The sequence below is a fragment of the Chiloscyllium punctatum genome, chromosome 38 (assembly GCF_047496795.1).
Source record: "Chiloscyllium punctatum isolate Juve2018m chromosome 38, sChiPun1.3, whole genome shotgun sequence".
In the NCBI taxonomy this organism is placed as follows: Eukaryota; Metazoa; Chordata; class Chondrichthyes; order Orectolobiformes; family Hemiscylliidae; genus Chiloscyllium; species Chiloscyllium punctatum.
In genome coordinates this window covers 22,797,858-22,823,320 of record NC_092776.1, presented here as the reverse complement: position 1 = coordinate 22,823,320, position 25,463 = coordinate 22,797,858, and the positions used below count along the sequence as shown (strand labels likewise).

At 38.9% G+C, this 25,463-nt stretch overlaps 1 protein-coding gene across 2 annotated transcripts in view; it reads left to right on the top strand.

The window, feature by feature from the left end:
- Nucleotides 1–25,463, top strand: part of trub1 (TruB pseudouridine (psi) synthase family member 1) — an 87,829-nt gene that overhangs the window by 46,409 nt on the left and 15,957 nt on the right. For both annotated transcript variants that reach the window (XM_072557359.1, XM_072557360.1), the window contains exons 4-6: nucleotides 16,666–16,747; nucleotides 22,022–22,094; nucleotides 23,395–23,534. In XM_072557359.1, coding sequence (XP_072413460.1) covers nucleotides 16,666–16,747; nucleotides 22,022–22,094; nucleotides 23,395–23,534 — 295 coding nt within the window. The remainder of the gene's footprint in view (nucleotides 1–16,665; nucleotides 16,748–22,021; nucleotides 22,095–23,394; nucleotides 23,535–25,463) is intronic.

Here is a 25,463-nt window from a genome sequence, read left to right as displayed (position 1 = left end):
AATATGCATCAAGTTTGTAAATACAGAATGATTTTTACCAAGAAAACAATCTGAAAAAGAAACAAGAAAATTATTGCATCCATAAAAACAAAATATCGAGAAACTCTGCACATTTGGCAGCAACTTTGACGGGGAAACCATTTTGAGTCCCGTATGACTCCCCTGCAAGAAGTATGGATAGGTCTTGAAACATTAACTCTGTTTCTCTTTGCACATGATGCTGGACCTGCTGAGTTTCTCCAGCATTTTCCTTTGTTTTTCAGGTTTTCAGAATCTGCAGTATTTTATTTTTAAAATGATTGCTTACATCTGCATTCACAAAGTATAATGTTGAAATCTATCCTTAATTGTATCCTCTATTTATCCTATAGAATTTGCTGATGTGTGCATCTGTTTATTTTTGGTGAAATTCCCGATTTTTAAACAATTTTTTCTATTTTAGAATTTGAGATATTGACAATTGCTGGTGGATGTTGTGAATGAGATGTTGACTGCATCATATCATTTGATATTTGTGTTGAACTGTTGGTTTATCAGGCTCTATTAGCCTGGTATTAATGATGCAGAAGTATTGGCAGGATGCGCAGATTCCTCTTTATATCTTCTGTGAAAAAAGGCGCTACCTATTTGGGAAGTGGCTGGTCTCAGAATCAAGTCAATAATAAATTAGGTGGGTATGCATGATTTGAAATAGCATCATAAATGGCAGAAGTGACTTGATTTGCAAGATTGTAATACTGAAATCATATTTTTGGAGTTGTGTACTCGTGGTATATGCATGTTGGACTCCACTGGTTTTGGATATAGTGGCAGCTGAATTACTTTTTTGGTCCAGTGTGTTGATTTATTCACAAGCAGGTTCATGAATGATAGGTTCAGACATTGCCAAATTCTTTGTCTTTTCCAGCAGGTTTCAGAAATCTAGAGATTAGAGCAGGTTGTAGGAAATAGGTTTTTTTTTATATAGACTGTGTGCTTTTTTTTCAAGAAAGCATTGAGTGCATTGGAATGTTAAAAGGAGCCCCCTGGGGGAAGGTGCCCAACTTTCCCACTTTTAACCTAACATAAAAGGATATTTTAGTCAGTGTCAAATCATGCATAGAAGGCAAGATAGAGGGAAAATGAATTGGATTGAGAGATTTGTTTTTGCAAAATTACAAATGAAACTTTTATATTAAATGCTAAAGGAATAAAGCTAAAATTGTAAAAGTTCATTTTCAGTCTGAGAGCGCTTGTTTGGTAGTAATTTAAAAAATAATTTCAGTGGATTGCACAAACCTTTCAGCATGAATGATTGATTTATATCTGAGACAAATTCAGATACTTTGTCATTCAGTTATTTGAATGGTGTGTCAGGTGGAGAAGTTATTTCTTGGAAACTTTGGTGGAGCTGGCATACTAGTTAACAAATTCCAGACATCCATGTTTATGTCTATGTATGGTCACTAGATATTGCTGTCCCATTTTTTATATGTGAATAATAATGAATATTATTGTCACCTCATTATTTTGACATGAAAATCCAACCTTGTTAAAAATAGGTTATTGTGACATTGCTCATTTCTGAGGTTACTATTGAAATAGAATGTGCTGCATTGGAAATTGGAGAAGCCAATGGGCGAGTTTGCAAAAAGTTCTTTTGAGATATTATGACAACACTGAAGCATGTGTCTTTTGATTTGTTCCCAGAAAATAACCCAACAGTGTTTTCCTCACTGCTGCAGGTAGGTAAACAGATTTTCTCCTTTCACAATGCTAGTTACATTAATATGAAAATCTATTGTGTTGGAGTTACAGAAGTAACTCCTTACTTCGCTTTCTGTTATTTTATCTCTTGTTTTAACTTTATTGCCAGCCTAATAATTGCATCTTCTCTTGCATTGCTGATCATATTCTGTTACTAAGAAGAGCTGGATTGGATAACGCTTACAAACTCTCAGCCTTGGTACATTTTGTGAATGGCTGGTATTTCTGTCGATTGAAAAAACCTGATTTAAAAATGCTGCTACTTTTATTACTCTTGGAAGATGTTTAATTTCAGGCTAAACTCTAAGCCAAAAGCCTAAATTCATTTGTTCAGTCTGCTGCTTATATGTGTATCATTAGTACTTCCCAAGTGGATTGAGTTAGTTCTTATTCTTTGTAACAACGGTCAGTGCATTGTTTTGATAGTTTGAGATAAAACTTAATTTTAGAAAATTGTAACTTGCACTTTTTGAGTTTAATCCATTTCACTAACTTAATTACTGCTATTCTTGGTTTCCCTGAAGTTTGGAATCCATTATAATGTGAGTAATGTTAGTTCTTTACCCAGCTATGATCCCAGCTGGAGAAGTCCGATAGATCATGTTGTTTTAATGAGGTGGTCCTTCCCTGAAAGGTAGTTACACAAGGCTATGGATTTTCTTTTAATAATAAAATACAATGCAATAAAATGATATAGGTAGAAAGAGGAAAGAGTTTGGGCTGCAGAGATATGAGCAGCTAGTGGATAAATAAAAAGCAGAACTGTAAACAAATCTCCAGATTACTTCTGGAGCCACAAGGAAATTGGCACAAGGACAACAAGATTAAAGAGGTGTAAACCCTGTGGCTCAAAGATTTGTCAGAAAAATGGTTGCAAAATCATTGGACGTGGACATCAGTCCATGCCAAAGAAGAGAGTTGTTCTGATGGGACAGGCTCCATCTAAATCCTGTTGGGACCTGATTCCCTGTGAATCACATAACTGGACCTGTGGATTGGGTTTTAAACTAAAATGGGGTTTTGGGTTCAGTTGCATGGAAAATTATGGAAAAAGTAGAGGGAGGGGACGGAGCAAATAATAAGACAAGACAAGACAAAAACAGAAATAGCTTGGGAAGCATCACTGGATCTGGCAACACCTACGGAGAGAAAGCAGACCCACTGGATCCGAAACATTAACTGTACATTCTCTTCACAGATGCTGCCAGATCTGCTGAGGTTTCCCAGCAATTTCCATTGTTTCTGGTTTCCAACATCTGCTGTTCTATGTTTACCAATAGTAATAGGACTTAGATTCCTGACACTTTCGAAACTCAAACTTCAGGCAGATTAGATAAGGGGACAAATATGAAAAGGTGAACAGTTAGTGCAGGACTGAGGATGTTGTATTTAAATGCATAAAGTGTACAAAACAAAGTAAATGAGCTTGTACCATTGAAATTGACAGGTTTGATGCTGTGGGTATCACAGAGATATGACTGCAAGGGGATCAGGGTTAGGTATTAAATATCCAAGGTACTTGTCCTGTTGAAAGGACAGGCAGAGGGGCAGGGTTGCCTTGTTGATAAGAAATGAAATTAAATCGATAGCAAGAAGTGATCTAGAATCTGAAGGCATGGTGTGTGTAGAGTTGACGAACCGCAAAAGGAAAAAGATCCTGATGGGAATTATGTATAGGCTTTCTAGCAGTAGTCAGGACATGGGGAAGAAAATAAAACAGAAATAGGATAACAACATGTACTGAATCAGTCAAAGCAAACACTGAGACACAGTATGGCTTTACCTCCTTCATCTTTATTCTGACCCCTGGAGAGAGAGCGATCACCCATGTACACAAAGACATGAGTTCTCAGTCTTATCTCGAACAGCAAATTCTTAAGGAGTTATATAGTCACTGACAGGGAGCAGCATCCAAATAAGGCAACATTATATTGATTGGATAATCGTTACAATCAGCAAGCATCAATAGTAAAGATTAAGCCATCTGGCATTACACAATAGATGTTCTTCACTCATGAAACCACTACCCTTTCTTCCAGCACCTCATTCTTTACTGCAAGGTCTTACGTGGTCAAAGACATGCTTGCTGAGCCTTTGTTAAGCAACCCTAAACTTAACTGTCTTCTTACCTGCTCATACCTTATACACCTTTCTCAATAAGAAAGGCATTGTTACAGCAGTCATGGGAGATTTCAGTATGAAGTGGGCTGGGAAAATCAAGTTGGTAATGGATCTCAAAAGGGTTTGTGGAATGTCTGCAAGATGTCTTTGGAGAAGTTTGTGGTAGAAGCTGCTGGGGAGTACACAATTCTGGATTTGGTGCTATGTAATGAGGCAGACTTGATTTAAGGAGCTTGAGGTGAAGGAACCTTGAAGGTGGTGATGATAATATGATGGAATTCACCCTGCAGTTTGTGAGAGAAGATTGAGTCAGATATAATGGTATTACAATTGAGTAAAGTTGACTAGAAAGACATGAGGGAGGAGCTGGTCAGAGTTGATTTGGAAGAGACGACAGTAGAGCAGTAGTAGCAGGAGTTTCTTGGGGTAATTTGGAAAGCATTGCAGAAATGCATCCCAAGAAGAAGAAACATGGGGAGGTTGAGCCAACCGTGGCTGACCAGGGAAGTCAGGGACTACATAAAAACAAAAAAAAATCTTACAATATCATGAAGATTAATGGGAAACCAGAGGATTGGGAAGCCTTTAAAAACTGGCAGAGGATAACTAAGAAAACGCAATAAGGGGGGGAGAAGATGAAACATGAAAGGAAGATAACTAGTAATATAAAAGAGTTTCATAGTTATCTAAAAAGGGAGAGAGAAGGAGGAGTGTTCATTGGACTGGTGGAAAATGGGATTGGACAAGTCATAATAGAGCACAAAGAGATAATGAAGAAACTGAATCAATACTTTGCATCAGAGATTTCACGGTGGAAGACAGCATGCTAGAACGTTGAGAAAGTGAGGAATGCAGATGCTGGAGATCAGAGCTGAAAAATACATTGCTGGAAAAGCGCAGCAGGAAAATCGACGTTTTGGGCATAACTTTGAGAGTCAAGGGCAGAAGTGAGTATGGTGGCCATCAATAAAGAAAAGATGCTGGGGAAGCAGAAAGGTCTGAAGGTAGATAAATTGCCTGGACCAGATGGGCAACACGCCAGAATCCTGAGTTGTGATTGAGATAGTTGAAGAGATTGTGGAGGAATTGGTAGTGATCTTTCACGAATCACAGAGTCAGGGATGGTTCCAGAGGATTGGAAAATGGCGACTGTAACACCCCCACTTAAGAAGCAGGGAGGCACAGAATTGGAAACTACAGGCCAGTTAGCCTGACCTCAATTGTTAAGATTTTAGAGTTCATTATTAAGGATGAGCTTGAAAATTACTTGGAAGAGTATAATAAAGTAGGGCAGAGTCAGCACAATTTCATCAAGGGAGGTGATACCTAATAAATCTGTTGGAATTCTTTTGAGGTGGTAACAAGCATGTTAGATAAAGGAGAACCAGTGGATGTGATCTATTTAGATTTCCAAGAGGCCTTTGACAAGGTGTTGCACAGGAGGCTACTAAATAAGATAGGAGTCCATGATATTAGGGGAAATGTACTGGCATGCATATAAGACTGTCTGATTGGCAGAAGACAAAGCATGGGGATAAAGGGGTATTTTTCAGGAAACGGCAGCTGGAGTCTAGAGGAGTTCTGTAGTGGTCAGTGTTGGGACCATAACTATTCATGTTATACATTAATGGTCTGGATGAAGGAACTGAGGGCATTGTAGCTAAATTTGCAGACGATACAAATATAGGTAGAAGGACAGGTAGTATTGAGGAAGAAGGGAGGCTGCAGCAGAATTTGGGATATGTTCAGTGAGTGGGCAAAGTAGTGGAAGATGGAATACAATGTGAGAAAATGTGAGGTTATGCACTTTGGTAGGAAGAATAGAGTCACAGACTATTCAAAGTTTGTGAGAAGATTTGTAGTTCGGGTGCTCGTTGTTGTGGTTCTGTTCGCCGAGCTGGGAATTTGTGTTGCAGACATTTTGTCCCCTGTCTAGGTGACATCCTCAGTGTTTGGGAGCCTCCTGTGAAGTTTCCTCCGGCATTTATAGTGATTTGTATCTGCTGTTTCTGGTTGTCAGTTCCAGCTGTCCGCTGCAGTGGCCAGTATATTGGATCCAGGTCAATGTGCTTAGTAGCCACACACTCAGATGACAAGCAACATGAATTCGACTGGGACAACGCTACTATTATCGGACAAGCCAAACAGAGAACAGTCAGGGAATTCCTAGAGGCATGGCACTCATCTACAGATTCAATCGATAAGCACATCGGTCTTATGGTCATTTTTAGCCTTGTCATATCAACTGTTAATTTATGCCAAGGAAGAAAAGTACTATGAAGCACTCTTATTCATTAACTTCTTCCTTCAAGTCACCTCCAAGTACCAATCTCAGTGGAACCTCAACATTTTTTGGGTGGCGCGGTGGCTCAGTGGTTAGCACTGCTGCCTCAGTGCCTGGGACCTGGGTTAGATTCCCGCATCAGATGACTGTCAGTTTGGAGTTTGCACGTTCTCCCTGTGCGTGCATGGGTTTCATCCAGGTGCTCTGGTTTCCTCCCATAATCCAAAGATGTGCAGGTTAGGTGAATTGGCCATGCTAAATCGTCCATTGTGTTCAGGGATGTGCAGGTTAGGTGCATTAGTCAGGGATAAATGTAAAGTAATAGGGTTGGGGAATGGGTCTGGATGAGTTACTCTTTGAAGGGTTAGTGTGGATTTGTTGGGCCGAATGGCCTGTTTCTGCACTGTAGGGATTCTGTGATTCTATGAAAAGTGATTTCTTGTTACATGTTTTCTTATTAAAATCATACAACGTTCAGGCATATTGACTTCAAGATCTGTGACACCTCATTCCTGCTGAACAGTGAAAAGGATGGATATTCAAGCAGTCTGACTTGGTCACAAAATGAAGTTAATTTTGAACTGTTCCTATGAGGAAGATTGGCTGGCTCAAAAGCACATTTTAGTTTCCTCCTCGGGACCCAAGTTTAAATCCATCCTGACCATTGGTGCTCATGATGTACACTGTTGAAACTGGATGATTGCACTATTCTTTTTTAGAGTCAAGTCCTGTAATTTTTTTGGTGAGAAATCTAAAACTTTATTGGTGTTTAAAATTGCAAAAGTAATTAAATTACCAAAATTACTTCTAAGATTTGATTTTTATCGAATGAATTTTGTGTATCATGCGGGAAGACAACATAACTTCAAAACTTATGAACTGTGTACACATTTGGAGAATACCTCTTTATTAGCTCATAAATAAGAGCTTGATTTATTTCTCTTTCCCTACTTCCTCCATGCTACTGAGCACCAACCACCATTGATATTATATTGCTGGAAAAATTGAGTACTTGTAATCAATGTTCCTTGGTTGCAGCATTTGTGTGCTTTATTATTAAATTTACAAATTCATTTTGTGGCTTTTCTTTTTCCTTATCTATCTGCAACCTCATTACACTCATGGGGATAACTTGAGATGCAATTTTCCTTCCATTTTTGGTAGTGGAATAGGTGGCACGAAAGGTCAATAATTGGAGGAGTTTGGGCCTTGAGAGAAACTTGTTTCCTTCTCACTATCCCTCTAATTCAAGCTTTGGGTTTCAAAATCCATGGGCAACCTTCTCGACCCAACATCAATAACCAATTCAGAGCCTCAACACGTTGACCTTACCAATCACCTGCCTCCTAGATGGGTGACATTGGAGGCTAGAAGCTAGATTCATCTCTCTGCTGATTTGGTGAGGGCTTCCAATGGCCCCAAACTGGTGGAAATCTGTGGATGATTCCAAAGAGTGATCCATGAAAGCAAATTCCTTTAAATTTGCCTCCAACTGACTTTGAGAGAAAAATATACAAACTACATACTTGAGGAGTTGGTCTCAACTGGGAGCAGCTCAATAGCTAGCGCTGCTGCCTCAACGCCAGAGACCTGGGTTTGATTTTAGCCTCTGGCAATCGTCTGTGAAGTTTGTACATTCTGCCTGTCTCTGTGTAGGTTTCCTCTTTCAGTCCAAAGACGTTCAGTTTAGATGGATTGGGATAAGTGGGCTAGGTGGATAAGCCATGTAAAATAGAGGTTTACAGGGATTGGGTAGGGTCTGGGTCTGGGTGGGATGCTCTTCGGAGGGTCACTGTGCACTTGATGGTCAAAATGGCCTGCCTTCATTCTGTAGTGATTCTGAGAAGATTTTAAGAAGCAAAGGCCTCTGGAATCTAATGGTCAAGAGCCTCTATTGAGCTGGGACGCTAATGTCCAGGTCTACAATTCATCAAGAACCTGCCAACACTCACCTGTCAGCTCTTAACAAACTGATTGGTGGGCAATTGGGCAAGTATGCTCATCATTAGGAGGGTCATATTACTTGACATCAAACGAATTTGTGTCCACGTTTCAACAGAAAATGAGTGGAATGTTTAATTTCTGCATTTGATTCCTTTTTGGGTGACATTTCTGTCCTCTGGTCTGGTGAAGTCCTGACCAATTTCAAACTTGGGTTTCAGTCTTTTGTCAGGTAGGCAGGAAGAATGGAGCTTGTAACGTTTACCAAATTTTTGAATTTTCTAATAGAGGAAATCTTGCTTCACTTCATCTTTCTTCTGTGTTCTCATCAAGGAGTTTAAGGAAATGTTTTAAATTACGAGGTTTTAAAATTGCCAATTTCCCAAAGACAGTGAAGAAACTTTGAATTATGCTTGGTGTATGTCTAATTTATGAATTAGGGAATATAGTGAGTGAGGCCATTGGAGCCAAAGTTGATGTTATGAAACCTTACAGGAGAGGATAGCTATAGGAAGTATTCATGTATATGTTATGTTGGGTTTCCTATTTTGAGTATTCAATAAAGGGGAATAATCACCTTGAATAATAGGGGCAAGCCCAAAATTTTTTTTTACCTTACCCAGTAAGTTTTTAATCTTTGCAGGGACTGCTGTTATCTCCCAGTTCTTTCTTGAACAGATCAGATTTGCAAAGTCTATGACAGTGTTGCAAATATACCAACTCAAAATGTTTGGTCCTTTTGGATATCTGACATGCCAGGTGGCAGTTTTGTATGGTTTTTAAGCCTTCTGAAAATTCAGCAGCTGCTAAAGTTATTTTGAGATATTCATGGTTGAGTATCTAATATTGAAAAGTGAACTCTAGTGCAGTGCAGTGATAGTTTAGCAGAACAACATGGAGGTACCTTCACATTTGTTTTTTGCAATAGCCTAATCGTTTATCCAAAATTATCCATTAAAAATGAATAGATGAAGGCTTTTGTAGATCTGTTACTCATGCATGCAGGCTTCAGTGAAATTTCATCAGGTAAGCTTCTAAACTGAGTAAGAAAAATAAAACTGGATTACTTATTTCTTATGCTATTACTTACTTACTTATTACTTTATTTCATATTTATGATCCCCTATGTGTATTTAAATTTATTTTCCAATTACATGGGAGAAGCTTAAAGTCTAAGCTGTAAGCTTTCTACTTAATTTGTGTTTTTGAGTTCTATTAAAGTCCATATTTTCTGAGCTACTGTTGTTGATTTTACCTGATTTGATCAGATAGTATCTGACCTTATTTGTTCTGTCGAATAAAATAAACCCTGCGTGACCGGTCCATTGTAGACTGTTTTACTGGGAGGCATGAGTTCCTACATGTATGTATGTCTTTAAACAGATCTGTTTATCTGTTTAGCTATTAAGCTTTTTGTATAACATTGACTGACTAGGTTTAATTGAAATAGAGATGAAAAGCTGTTTTTCTTTCTCTCATTTCCACAGTGTAGGTGAATAAATTAAAATAAATTACCAGTTAAAGAAAATAATTCAACATAAGTGGTATTATATAACAATTGGATAAATTAAGACCGAGGGAAGTTAGAGTTGGGCAGTAATATTCATTCATGGGATGTAGTAAGTTTTAAACAATCAAAGTATGATGACTATTTACAAAACACAGTGGTATAGATTTACAAATTATCTCACAGCTGGCCATCTATTAAAGTGACCAGCTGATTTTCGACTCCAAGGATGTTTGTGCGACTGACTGGATGAATGATTCTTGATTAGGGACTAGTCAGAATAGACTTGTGTGCTTTGTAAATTCAGATTTTATAAAGGAGAAGTAGTTATGCTTCAGTTGAACCAAACCTTTGTCAGACCCCACCCAGAGTGCTGTACCTCTACAACAAAGAGACTCTTTCTTTTCCTGTAGAAAACAGAGAAAGAGACTCTGTTCCTAGCTCTGGGCTGGAAGTCCTGGATTCAAGTCCCATTGGCTCCAGACGTGTGCCATAACATGTCTTAACAGGTTGATTTTTAAAAATTCTACAGGAAACCAAAGAAATCGGGTATTGCAGTTCATCTTGTAAAACGCACAATATGTTAAAAGCTTACTGTAATAAAAATAGAGGGTCCAAGAAAATAGGTTGCAAAATTACAGAATTGTTATGGCATGGTAGGAAACCATTCAGCCCACTATACCTGTGCCAGCTCATCAAATGACGATCATAATGAAGTGCTAATTTTCTGCTTTATCCCCATATCTTTGCACGCTATTTCTATCCAAGTAATCATCCAATGCTGTCAATTGAACCTGCCCCCACCATACTTCAGGGTAATGCATTCCATACCCTAACCACTTGATGAGTGAAAAGGTTTCTCCTTATCTACTGTCTTCAGCCTGGTCATGATTTTCAAGACCTCAATGAAATCTCCTCTCAGCTGCCTTCTCTCCAAGGAGAACAGTCCCAATTTATCCTCAATTGAAATTTCTCATTCCTGGAACCTTTTCTTCTAAATTGTTTCTACACGTTTTCCAATTCATTCACACATTTCCAACATCTGAACACAATACTCCAGCTGAAATCTAACCACTATCTCACGCAAACTTAACATCACTTCCTTGTTCTTTTCTTCTCTCTGCCCCTGTCAATAAAACTGAGGACACTGCATGCCTTAAATGCTTTCGCCATTTGTTCTGCCACCTTAAGTAATCTGTTCCTAAAAACACCTGGGTCAGTCTGTCCCGTATCCCTTTTAATAAGTATACCCATATTTTACGTTAATGCTCCCAAAAAGTGCAAAAATGTTTTAAAAACTTTTTATTGACACTGGTTTTGGATAGTTTTTAAAATTAATAACTTTATTATTTTTTAATTGTTGTGGAGTGTGAAACAAACCTTTTTTCAATAAACAATAGTTTGCTGGGAAACTCTTTTTTTCCAGAATCTGCTGGCAATCCATTCATTAAAAATGACATTGTTTAATTCACACTTCAATTTCAACCACATTACCTTCCTTGAGATTTGATAGTTTCTGCCAAATCCATAACAGAATAGTCATATGTGGAGAAAACTGATTTAATGGAGTGAGTTGTCAATTTCGGTTGCATACTTATCCCACATCCTGTTTTCTTATAAAAAGGAACTACAATTCCCTGAAAGCAGTATTTAATTCTTTACATTGTTTGAAGTGGTAAACTGAACTTCTTTCAGCATGTGTCAAATGTGAAGCTCTTGGCATCAAGTCGTTGGACTAATTCCAATTTTCCAAAACTTCATCATCAACTGCCTCGCACTTTTTATTTCTAATACTCACTCATATCTGGGTATCATTAGATGAACCAGCATTTTATTACCCATCCCTAATTGCTCTGGAGAAGGTGTTGGAGAGCTGTGGCATTGAACCAATGAGGTCCATGTGCTGTACCCACAATGCAGTAAGGAAGGGAATTCTCAGGATTTTGATCCAAAGACACTGAAGAAGACGTGATACGTTTCTAAATCAGGATGGCAAGTGGCTTGGAGCAAAACTTGCAATTGGTGGTTTTCCATATCTGCTGCCTTTCTCCCTCTAGATGGTAGTGGTTATGGGTTTAGAAGGCATTGTCTGAGGATCTTTGGCAAGTTTTTTCAGGGCATTTATGGATAACGTACGACATTACTGAGCATTAGTGTTGGAGAGACTGAATGTTTATAGATGTGGCATCAGTCTAGCAAGCTGCTTTGTCCTGGATGGTGTCAGCCTTTTTGAGTGATGGTGGTGGTGCTGCACTCATCCAGGCAGTTAGGGAATATTACATCACACTCCGACTTTTGCCCTGTAGATCGTGGGCAGGTTTTGAGGAGTAAGGAGGTGAGTTTCTCACAGCACTATTCCTTGCCTCTGACCTGCTCTTGTAGCATCTGTATTGAGTTTCTGGTCAATGGATGTTGATAGTGGCAGACTCGATGCTGTTGAGTGTCAAGGGCAGTGGTTAGATTGTCTCTTCTTGGAGATAGTCATTGTTTCCCATTTATACGGCACACATTTCTTGCTATTTTTCAGCTATTCTGGATATCATCCAGGTCTGGCTGCATTTGGACATGGACTGATACAGTATCTGAGGAGTTGTGAATGGTGCTGAGCATCCCTACTTCTGACCTTACAATGGAGTGAAGCTACACTGTGGCAAAAGTGAGGACTGCAGATGCTGGAAACCAGAGTGTAGATTAGAGTAGTGCTGGAAAAGCACAGCGGGTCAGGCAGCATCCGAGGAGCAGGAAAATCAACGTTTCGGACAAAAGCCCTTCATCAGGAATAGAGGTGGCCTCCAGAGGCTCCCTGCCTCTATTCCTGATGAAGGGCTTTTGCCCGAAACGTCGATTTTTCCTGCTCCTCGGATGCTGCCTGATCTGTGCTTTTCCAGCACCACTCTAATCTAAACCCTGAATCTACATTGTATTATATTCTTTCAGAATTTTTCACGTTATGGGATGTATTGATACTGTCCAGGTTTCATTTATTGCTTGTAGTTATTTTCCATGAGGCTAGCAGTTGATTCTTGTACAACTGCAGTTATGATATGACGGTGATTCTACAATGGCAATGGTTATCAAAATTCTGACATGTTGTACCTGTCCCAGTAAAGAAGTGGTGGTGAGTGTCAAACAAGACTGGTGAATGATTTGGAAGGGAACCTGGAGGTCTTAATGTTTCTGCAATATTGTTGCTTCTGTATCTCTTGTTAGTGGAAGATGCACAGGTAAAGGGAGATGACAAATTAAGGTTTTTTTTTAAGTTTTTTCTTCTAGGTGATGTGTCCATTCTGCAGTCACACAATAAATATGATATAGTGAGAGTCTTTTAGCAAATGAAATTGTTCTGTCGTGGATTATGTAAAGTTTATTGAATTTTGTTATGACAGAACCTGTTCAGGTGAATAATGCTGAAAAATGTGTTGCTGGAAAAGCGCAGCAGGTCAGGCAGCATTCAAGGAGCAGGAGAATCGATGTTTCGGGCATGAGCCCTTCTTCAGGATTCCTGAAGAAGGGCTCATGCCCGAAACATCGATTCTCCTGCTCCTTGAATGCTGCCTGACCTGCTGCACTTTTCCAGCAACACGTTTTTCAGCTCTGATCTTCAGCATCTGCAGTCCTCACTTTTTCCTCAGGTGAATAATGGACTTGTATCACACTCTGACTTGAATTGAAACATTTAAGGTAGTACACCCATTACAGAACACTATCTTTGCCCTGTTTCTGTAGTATTATTACTGGTCACTTGGTCTTGTTTGAATGACAGTGAATTAATTGTGATGCTGTTTGAATTCAGGGAGAAATAACTGGTCTTGCTTTTGAAATGGCTGTTGCCCACCATTTATGTGGTGTAAATTATTTCTACCTATTGGCTCAAGCTTGACATTCACACCCTGCTGCAAGCTGTTGGCTAACTATCAGAAAATGTGCACAGCATATTGTGAAGTTGTTAGCAAATGTCAGATTCCCAATCTTTATGAAAGAAAGACTGCTAGAAACATGCTGGATCTTTTCACCTAAGGAACTCTGGCAAGGTTTGGAGCAGTAATGATTGGCCTCTAACTATAGTCATCACTCTTTTGACAGCAATGACTCCAGCCAATGGAGAGTTTTCTTTTGACTCAGTTGATCTTATTTTTGCTTGGACTGCTTTATGCCGGATTTAAGTGTTATCTTGATGTTAGGTTAGCTACTCTCTCTCCTGTATTATTCAATTCTTGTGTCTTCTGGTCATATCTGGATTAAATCTGTGATCAGGTCTGGAACTAAGTAAACTTAGCAGAATCTTAATTTAAATGTTGGTGAGCGGTTCTTGCAAAATAGATATGACATGGCATAATTAAAGTTTCCTAGCACTTTCCTAGGACTGAGGTGGTTGATAGAATGGAGGTTACCTGATCAAAGTTTTCTGAGGGATTTGTTTTTTTTGTAGATTCAATATATCAGGACATTGTCTACACTTTTAGGTAATTATCAGTGTTGTAACTGTACTGGTGCAGATTGAAGGAACCTACATTAAAATATGGGGAAGAGAATTCCCACCTTTCCTCAGACTGCATGTCTCTCCCCTTAACATTTTAATAGCCAAACCTGTAGGAGTGACACTCGCTCACTTTGAAGGACAGTCCTGACCAACTGAGTATGGCCCAGCCCTGTACTGCAAGGACACTGATCTCCAGATGTGGTTGGACTAAGTGTCTATCTGATTGTGGCCATCCATGGGGATTGAGATCAGACAATCTTCTGGATTGAGTATGGCAGCAGCCCCTGACTGATCAAGGTTCCCTTTTGAGGGTTGGTCCCCTTTGACTTTCAGACATTGCCATTAGCTTGAATTACATGTACTATGTTTTTTATGTAAGCTGCTCACGTGTACTGCAGGTGTGACATTGACTGGGCCCAGAGCCATGCAGTAACATACCCACCCCCTCTTAACTGTGTAGTGATCTGAATAGTGGCTTTGCCCTCTGCATTGAAGAGCAATGGACACCAAAGAGGTTGGCAACCTTTAATCATGGCTGACAATCCTTTGTACTAAAAAACAATGCAGGTTAGAATTTTGGCAGCCTCAAGGTCTGTACTAAGAATATAAGCTAAGAGACATTCTATGTAAATGCATGAGAAGTGCAGCAAAGGCAATCTGGCAAAAGAATCTGCAAGACGCAAATGTCCTTGAGTCCAAAGTGAAGTCCTGAAGGGCTTAAGTTGTGTGGAAATTGTTCTGAAAGTACTCGTGAAATGAGACTGATTTATTCAGTGATGCCCACTTGCGTGGAGGAAAAGTGAAAGAGGACGGTGTCCATGAACCGTGCTGGGAAATGGTGAGATGGTACAACTGGTTAATGGCCCAGAGAGCCAAGTGTTTAGCTTCAGCACTAGGTATCTATGTTTTGATTTTTTTTTGCCTGAACTTGGTGCCCTCTAGTTTCAGGAAAGAAGGGGAGAATGAGTGTTGTATGCAAAATTAATTGAGATTAGCTACGAGCAAGATGCAAATGTATGGAAATAAGCCTGTTTGTGTTCATTAGTAAGAGTGTGAGCTTGCAGCTGAAAAGTTAAAGGGAAAATGGAAAATATTTCTCAACATCAGGAATCTGATTTTTTTTCTATTCTTGTAATATTCAATCAAATATCCTTTTTAACTTCACAAGGGGCGGCACAATGACTCAGTGGTTAGCATTGCTGCTTCACATCACCAGGATCCAAGGTTTGATTCCTGCCTGGGCAACTGTCTGTGTGGAGTTTACATATTCTCCCTGTGTCTGCGTGGGTTTCCTCCGGGTGCTCCGGTTTCCATCCACAGTCCAAAGATGTGTAGGTCAGGTGGATTGGGCAATTTAGCATGGCCAAAGTGTAAAGGGAAATGGGTCTGGATGGGTTACTCTTCAGCGGGTCGGTGTGGACTGGTTGGGCCAAAGGGCCTGTTTCCACACTGTAGGGAATCTAATCTAATCTTAAAAGCCTTTCGCAATTGTAGAAGTTAATTCTCTCCTTTTTTTTTCCTGCTGTTGCAAAATAAATTTTGTAGGATGAAAATTAACTCTAACTACTATAGTGACATATTTCAATTCTGAATTCATTTATGGGAGGTTGTGACTTGGAATGGTGCTTTAAAACATTTTAAGCTGGGAAACAAAGTTGTAAGTAAACCAGTAATTTGTCGTAATGACATTGCATTTAATTATCATTAGAGTTTTGCTTTATTGACACAGAATATTGAGCAGTTTTTGATAAATATGTTTAAACCTCCATGGGCCAGTCACTGGCATTCTGTGATAATATGCTACATGACAGCTGGGGTAACAATTTGACTCCAACCCTGTCTAACATCTGGCCTTGCAGGTGGTTTGCTGCCAGTTGTTTACATGTCAGGCACAGCATATTTTAAAGACAGAAGCCAGCATAATAGGAAATTTACATAAATTCACCTTGAACCATATATCAAGTCTTACGAGCTTTGCTGAAAACTTTGGAAGTTCATGAATGTCCATTCGCCCTCAATCAGGTATGGGATATAATGTCTTGGAGGCTACCGGGGAAATGTTAACAAATTGCTTGTTTTTCCACTCCAACATTAAAATCCTCAGAATAATCATTCATAGCACAGAAACTGCTCATTCTTTTTCCATTTTAAGTTATTTTTGTAGTGGCTACAATCAGCTATTTAATAATTCACAAAATCAAATTAATTTGGTTTCATTTCTGTAATTCAACGTAATATTAGTCCCTTTAATTATTTAACAAATCAGCTGGCAGTTTAGGCTGGAGGGAGTGATAAATAATCAAGTGTCAAATTCAACCAGATAGATTCATGATCCATTTCTGCTAATGCGGTCGCTGGCTCCCTACTAGTTTTCACAGACTACGATAAGCAGCAAGCAGTCATTTTTTGTTTCAAAGAAAGACATGCTGCAAAAGAAAGTGGATGGTGAAATTATTTGGGTCTAGACAATATCTACAAATGTGACAATTTAATAGAAATAAAAATAGTAATTTACCTTGAATTTATGCTGTTGGTTATGTCTGGCAATGCAATCTTGTCAAATTTAGTTATCCAATTTATTTACAGAAATATACAACAGTTGGGGAATTTGGAAAGGCCACAGACACATTTGATGCTCTAGGGACAGTGACAGAAGTGCAATCATATGGTAAGAAAGCTTTTAGCAATCTTGTTTTAATAATTCTCTTCCAGATGAATTTTCTACACAATATGAAACTTGATAGTGCATTGCCAAAAGTATTGCATTTTCAGCAGCATTTAAAATATTTGACAAAGTCAGAAGTCACACGACTCCATGTTATAGTTTAACGGGTTTACTTGAAATCACAAGCTTTCAGAGCACTGCTGCTCAGTCAGGTGAAGTGACCTGAGGAAGGAATAGTCACTCAATCCAAAACATTAACTCTGATTTCTCTCAACAGATGCTGCCTGACCCGCTGAGTTTTTCCAGCAATTTGTTTTCTCACTCTACAGTATCTACAGTTTTTTTTTGGTTTTCATTTTAAAATATTGGATCCTGGCTCTAGTTTAGTGCGCTCACTTCTGAGACAGAAGGTTGTGGGTTCAAGTTGCACTCAATTGGCGCCCAGTAAATAACCTGGGCTGGTGCATCAGTGGTCTATCAAGGGGGCTATATTGCCCTATCCAACAGAACTGTCTGTTTGTGAAATAAACAATCTCATGCCACTCATGCATGTAATATCAGGAAGTTTGCTCCACCAACACTACGAAACAGATCTATTGATAATTCAGCTTATTGTGGGACTTGATTAAAATTGGTTGTTGCATTTGTCTATACTAAAAGTAATGACTGAAGTGAGGTCCCTTCTTTTGTTTCCAGTCATAGTTACAAAATAGTTCAAACTTAAGATTGTTTCATAAGTATCTTTAGTATATCCTCATCTGCTTCAGAGGAGAAGCAAACATGAGTTGACAATTCTAAACAAAAGTGCTATGCTGATTCTTTTGGAATGGAGCTGTTCAGTTCTGTGCACTTAGTTGAACTTCTACACCAGCCCCTTGCTGAAAGTGTGTTTCTTTGTGTTAGCTCTGCTTTGCAGTGGATTTAACATCCCCTCGAGCGATTGCAGCTTTCTTTTCTTGGGGTGGATATAGACATTATAGAATAAAGAATATTGTGTTTTTCCATCTGAAAACATTAATTGGAAACATAAATTAGTTTAAATACCATTTTCTTATTTGATCTTTGATATATAAATTATCAAAATGGACTAATTGTGACCATGCCTTAATTTCTCCACACCCCACCCTTGAAAGTAGTAAATTGTATGACTTAGCAAGTGCCAAGGGTGTTGAACCCCTTGCTTTTCATAACTGAGTACTGGTATGTTATTCGAATTTGAAGCCTCACCATGCCCTCATTTGACTTCATTAGTTACAGCTACATATATCAGAAGGATCAACCTTCGTTGATTGCTCTTGGGTAAGATGGAAGTGGATGTGGGGTTGCATGTTGATGCTAATTGTAAGTGTCTGTTACAATCCTGGCCGAAATAATTTTGCATTGATCATTGTAGAGACTATGATCTTACTATTTTTGTGTTACTCAGTTCCACATTGCCTACTGGGCAAAAGTTTCTGTGATGTTTATTCAATTTCCTGCTGAAGTTTTGCCAGATGCCTCAAGAAATGATCTAAATAGCAATAAAGAGGAATCTCTATAGAAATTCCAACTTACTTTCTTTAACAACTGAGAAAGTGTGGAAATTTTCACAAATCCCTTTTAAGGCTAGGTATTTTGTAGCTGTTGAATGGATCAGTTTGTTTTCTGTCTTTAGGGAGTGAAAAAGAAGTGTTGAGCAATGTTGATGCAGGTATTCTTTGCCAAAGGAGAGTGATTTCATTGGTCTGTCCCAGTAATCATAATCATAGAATAATGCAGCACAGATGGAAGCCTATCATTTTAATGCTGCCTCTTTTGAAGAACAGTTCCAGACATCTATTCTCTTATGCTCTCTCGTTGAAGTATTTATTTAGTTCCATTTTGAAGGCTACAATTGAATCTGTAGCCACTGCAATCACCATATTAAGCAATGCATTCAAAATCTTAACTCTCTCAGATTTAAAAATGTTTTTTTGTCGTTTGTGGTTCTTTTGCTTGTGACTTTAAATCTGCGCTTCTAAACAAGAGTTCTGTTGGTCTAAAAATGTCAACTCCTCCAATTGTGTGTTTATTTCAGATTTCCAGAATCTCCCAGTATTTGTTTTTAATAAGACCATAAGACATAGGAGCGGAAGCAAGGCCATTCAGCTCATCAAGTCCACTCCGCCATTTAATCATGACTGATGGGCGTTTCAATTCCACTTACCCATACTCTCCTCGGAGCCCTTAATTCCTTGTGAGATCAAGAATTTATCAATCTCTGCCATAAAGGCACCCAACACCCCAGTCTCCACTATGATCCATGGCAATAAATTCCACAGGCCCACCACACTCTGCGTGAAGAAGTGTCTCCTCACTTCTGTTCTAAATTGACCCCCTCTATTTTTAAGGCTGTGCCCACGGGTCCTAGTCTTCCCGCCTAACAGAATCCACTTCCCAGCGTCCACCCTTTCTAAGCCATGCATTATCTTGTAAGTTTCTATTAGATCTCTCCTCAACCTTCTAAACTCTAATGAATACAATCCCAGGATCCTCGGCCATTCATCATATGTTAGGCCTACCATTTCAGGGATCATGCGTGTGAATCTCTGCTGGACACGCTCCAGTGCCAGTGTGTCCTTTCTGAGATGTGAGGCCCAAAATTGGACACAGTATCCTAAATGGGGCTTGACTAGAGCTTTATAAAGTCTCGGAAGCATGTTGCTGCTTTTATATTCCAACCCTCTTGAGAAAAATGACAACATTACATTAACTTTCTTAATCGTGGACTCAACCTGCGAATAACCTTTAGAGAATGTTGCACTAGCACTCCCAGATCTCTTTCTACTTTGGCTTTATGAATTTTCTCATGGTTTTAAAAAAAAGTCCATGTTCTGTATTCTTTTTTCCAAAGCGTAAGACCTCGCACTTGCTCATGTTGAATTTCATCAGCCATTTCCTTGACCACTCTACTAAACTGTCTAAATCTTTCTGCAGCCTCCCCACCACCTCAGTACTACCTGCCTGTCTGCCTAACTTTGTCATCGGTGAACTTTGCCAGAATGCCCCCAGTCTTTTCATCCAGATCATTAATATTTAAAGTGAACACCTGTGGCCCCAACACTGAAACCTGCAGGACCCCACTTGTCACCAGCTTCCATTCTGAAAAAGAACCTTTTATCTCAACTCTCTGCCTTCTGTCAGTCAACCAATCCCCAATCCATGCCAGTAGTTCACCTCGAACACCCTGGGCCTTCACCTTATTCAGCAGCCTCCTGTGAGGCACCTTAACAAAGGCCTTTTGGAAGTCGAGATAACATCCATTGAGTTTCCCTAGTCTAACCTACATGTTACCTCTTCAAAGAATTCTAATAGGTTTGTCAGACCCGACCTCCCCTTACTAAGTCCATGCTGACTTGTTCTAATCCCACCCTGCACTTCCAAGAATTTAGAAATCTCATCCTTAACGATGGATTCTGGAATCTTACCTACAACTGAGGTTAGGCTAATCAGCCGATAATTTTCCATCGTGTGTCTTGATCCTTTCTTGAACAAGAGGGTTACAACAGTGTTTTTCCAATCATCTGGGACTTTCCCTGACTCCAGTGACTTCTGAAAGTTCACACCCAACGCCTCTGCTATTTCCTCAGCCACCTCTCTCAGAACTCTAGGATGTAGCCCATTGGCGCTGGGCGATTTATCGATTTTTAGACCTTTTTTAGCTTTTCTAGCACTTTCTCTTTTGTAATGGCTACCATACTCAACTCTGCTCCCTGATTCTCCTTTGTTGGGATATTACTCCTGTCAGGGAGAAAGTGAGGACTGCAGATGCTGGAGATCAGAGCTGAAAATGTGTTGCTGGATAAGCGCAGCAGGTCAGGCAGCATCCAAGGAACAGGAAAATCGACGTTTCGGGCGTCAGCCCTTCTTCAGAATGAAGGGCTGATGCCCGAAACGTCGATTCTCCTGTTCCTCGGATGTTGCCTGACCTGCGCTTTTCCAGCAACACATTTTCAGCATATTACTCCTGTCTTCCACTGAAGACTGACACAAAGTACTTCAGCTATTTCCTTATCTCCCAGCACTAGCCTTCCAGCATCAATTTGAATCAGCCCAATTTCTACTTCTACCTCCCATTTATTTCTTATGTATTGAAAGAAATTTTTACTATCATTTCTAATATTACTGGCTAGCTTACCTTCATATTTGATCCTCCCCTTCCTTCTCTCTTTGTTATCCTCAGTTTTTGTAGTCTTCCCAATCTTCTGATTTCCCAGTGGTCTTGGCCACTTTATCGGGTCTCTCTTTTTCTTTGATACATTTCCTGACAGCTATGGCTGTCGAACCCCTCCCTGGATAATCTTTCTTTTCTTTGGGATGAATCTCTGTACTGTGTCCTCGTACATCTATGCCATTAACATTTTATTAACATTTTATTAACTTCAACTAATTTGTAGTTTTAAATACATCTATCAAATCTCCTCATAGTTTTTCCTCCTCTAGGGAGAACAACCTTAGTTTCCTAGTTCATCCACAAAACTAAACTTCATCCCTCAAACAGTTCTAATAAACTTTTCTGGACCTTCTCCAAAATGCCTTCATGTCTTCCTGCAGGGTTGTGCCCAGAATTGGAACACAGCTGGAGCTGAACTCACTTTGTATAATTTATCATCATTTCCTGGCTTTTGTACTTGTCTCTATGTTGCCCAGAGTAGAAGTGTCTTTTCACCTTCAACAGTTTGTGCACAGGAATCCTCAGACCTATTTTCTTGCACCCTTTTTAAAATGTTACTATGTAATATACACTCTAACAAGAAGAATGAACATAATACATGATCTCATACTTAACTACATTCCCACAAGTGTGTCTACGTCCTCATAAATTAAAGGAGTTCCCAGTACTTACTGTGATTTAATCCCTCCAATGGAATTTTTGACAGTCTAATGCCAGTACTCCTCCCTTTTTCAAAGGGAAATTCGTAGTACTGTGCCATTAAGGAATAGAGTTCATCCACTAGACTTGTTTCAACTATGTAACAAATGAAACGTAAAAGGTTACTCACCACATCAGGAAGGCTAGATTCCAACCAAGTGATGAAAGTACACTATGCTAATCCATTAAACTACCAACTAAATATTTGGGATGTGTGTGGCAGTAAGTTGTTTTTGTGCTGGACAGGAGTCTGTACTATTCAAAACAGATTTTAAAAGTAATACAATTTTGATTATTCTGAACTGAAGTAGTCTTTGGATAATACCTTTTCTCACTTCTTTGGCACAAAGAAAAGAGTTTGAGAGTTTTATTTTTCCATTAACTAGATCACATAACAAAGGATGATCTGGAAAGTACTCTGAAGAAATTTAGAGGAAACATTATGCAGACTCCTCCAATGTAAGTTGATACTTAATATTTTTGACACTGCTATGGATATTTTGCATTTCTGACTCTGCAGATCTATTTGCCACTTTGATATATTAAAGTACGGTTTTACATATAAAAACAGTCTTTCATTTTTTACCTTTTATTATGAATTGGAACCCCTGCATCATTTAGAATTATAGGCCTGAGTTTTAATGGATTCCCCCCACCTTGTTAGGAATGAGGTAAAATGGGAGGTTATTGGTAAAGTTGTCATAGTTTTACCACCATAGGCCTACTCTTCTGTTAGAGAGAGACAGCTGGTGTTAATTTTAACCTGCGAGTCACCATGCCTTAGGTGAGAGCAGAGGTATAGAAAGAGTGCCAGTTATTCAGCTAACTGAGCTGACCAGCCCCCTCCCTTTTTGGAAGACCATATATCCAGTGTCATTTACCTTATCATTATCAACCCTTTCTGTTCCATGTGTTGGTGACCTATAGAATAAATACAGTATTGTAATGGAGCTCTGTTGTTTAGCCAAATTGATTTGGTCTTTTGTCTATCTACCTCCAGGACAATTTGACCATTTGTCAATGCTATCACCCCTCCCTCCTTTCTTTTCTTAGTTTGGTCATGTTTAGTCCAGGGAATTTGGAATACATGTTCTTGAGCCTTACTTTTCCCTAGAAACATTATGTGCGCAATCATGATTTTGGAAAGCTTAGCTTTTTGTCTCACTTTTTTTTGAAAAGCGCGATTAGACCATATTTATTAATTTTTCTGTCTGGGCATTATTATAGCTAAAATTATCATTTAAAGAATGGATTTTGGAATAGTTTTCAAGATTATTCAAATTACAACTTCTGAAACCGTGTATCCAGATTATTGTTCCTGAAATATGTACCGCAGATGATCTGATATTCATCAAGCATCTAATACAGTTGTGGGATAGCCTAATACTAGTTGTATTGAATTTGACTAAATTTTTTTTAAATGTTGCTTTTCAATATAGGATTATACAACACAGAAAGGTTCAGTCACCTTTTTAGAAGTATTCCAAAGTACTTTAGGGAGCTTGATTTAATGATTATTGGAAATGCAAAGGTAGAATCTTGCTTGGATTGTGCCTCAAAACTATACTACAGAGAAATTGGATGTATGGGTGCAGGCTGCACGTTAGTTCTGTCAAAAGAAATTAGATTAATCTGAAGCTGTGAGTGTAATTTATAATGAACATGACAGTTGTTTTATTATTTATTTTTAACAGCTGATTGGTAATTTCTTTTTGTGTTAAATGTATAATTTAACAATGCTTTACATTCTTGCTTTCAGATATTCTGCTTTGAAGCAAAACGGGCAACGGCTTTCCTGTTTGGTAAAGAAAGGAGAAGCTGTGGAAGCTAAACCTGCCAGACCCGTTGTGGTTTTTAGCCTTTCTGTACAGGATTACAATCCTCCTCTTTTTACTCTGAGTAAGCAAAATCACTTGTTCACTTCCTTCGAGGAGAAGCATTGCAACCTCGGTACTTGCAATTTATTATTAAAGAGAAAATCTCACTTCTGAACCTGGATGGTAGTAAAGAAAAGGAGGAAATATTTTATGTTCATATCGTAGAATCATAGAGTCCCTACAGTGTGGAAACAGGTCACTCGGCCCAACAGGTCCACGCCAAAGTGCACCCCATTCGTGTAATCCTGCATTTCTCATGGCTAATTCACCTAACCTACACATCCCGAGAGACATTGGGCAATTTTGCATGGTCATTCCACCTACCTGCACAGCTTTGGACTGTGGGAGAAAACCGGAGCGCCCAGAGGAAACCCATGTGGACAGGGAGAATGTGCAAACTCCACATAGACAATTGCCCGAGGCTAGAATTGAATCTGTGTCCTGAGTGCTGTGAGGCAGCAGTGCTAATTACTGAACCACTGTGTTACATAAATGTATGTAATAGCATTTCTGATTTACACATGGTTGAAAATTGAAAGTAGCGAGAATAAAAGTCTTAATTTTATAACAACTTTTCAAGAGGATAAGAAGTGGAATAACAGTGAAATTAGATTTTAGAGATTAATTCGTAGGCATGTTAATTTGGAAATGATTTGCCATTTTACATTAGCTTTTTGTTTCTTCATTGTTTACTATGCATCAAAATTGCATGTATTTTGCAGACTTTGCAATTGTCCTTTGCTCCAAAGTCCAAATCTAAGTAGAAATCTGAGACATCAGCGGTGCTTGTATCAAGCTTTCGGTGCCTGTGCATATCTCTTGTTGATCTGAAAAACAGCCATTCACCACAACTTTTACTCTCTCTTCTATCCTTTTTAGGATATTTTATATCCAGAAACTCTAATCATCTTAGTCGAACCTGGTTTGTCTTAAATAAATCTATTCTTGTACTTCTTTTAGTCCACATTTGTCCAAATGATTGTTGGTATAAGACCATCTTATTGTTTCCATATGTTTACCACCATTTAGATTAAACTGAGATTTCATGTAGACAATGTCATGTCTCCATTTATCCTTTTTTTTTCCCCCCTTTGAACAGAATGTGACGTACTTATAGTCATCCAATCCTTTGACACCAGACTGATCTCCAAGGAGACTTTGAGATTATGGCCAGCAACTTCACAATTTATATTCCGATTCCCTTGGCACCTTAGAGGATGTATCCCATCTGTCCACTGAAGCATTTGCAGCCTCTCTATTAAATATCACCTTGTAGCTAACAAGACTACTAAATTCAGCATGGTTTTGGCAAAGTCATTTTCCTAAATAATACTTCAGCCATTCATAATGCCCATCCAATAGTTGTCTCATGTGGTCCCTTAATCCTCTAGCCACTGTTAGTGCTAATGTGCTCCTAGAAGAATTTTGGGTTTCCTTTGTATTAGCCACCAATCTACCCTTGTGACATCTTTTTATTTATCATTTCTTCATTTGATATTCACCTTTGATTTTACCTTTTATTAAAGGTGATGCTTTTATACCCTCTCTTTTTTTCTGCTTCATTCGACTCTCCAGCTCCTTTATCCATGAAACCCTGGCTTTGGTTGCATTCCCTTTCCCTTTCACAACTGCTATCCCATTCAGTTTTGACACAGTTGAGGTCTCCAATCTCTGTGTATACTTCCTGAATCTCATTTCTTTGTAAGTCTGCTCCTTTAACTCTTTACCATTCTTTGGCTTATAAACAAAGAGCTGCTTTATTGTTTTCAAGCTCCAACCAAATAGATTTTATCTTTGATCCCTTGAGGATTTTTTTTTCGTATAATACATTATCGAGAACAGAGAACATTACAGCGCAGTGCAGGCCCTTCGGCCCTCGATGTTGCACCGACCTGTGAAGCCAATCTGAGGCCATCTAATCTACACTATTCCATTTTTGTCCATGTGTCTT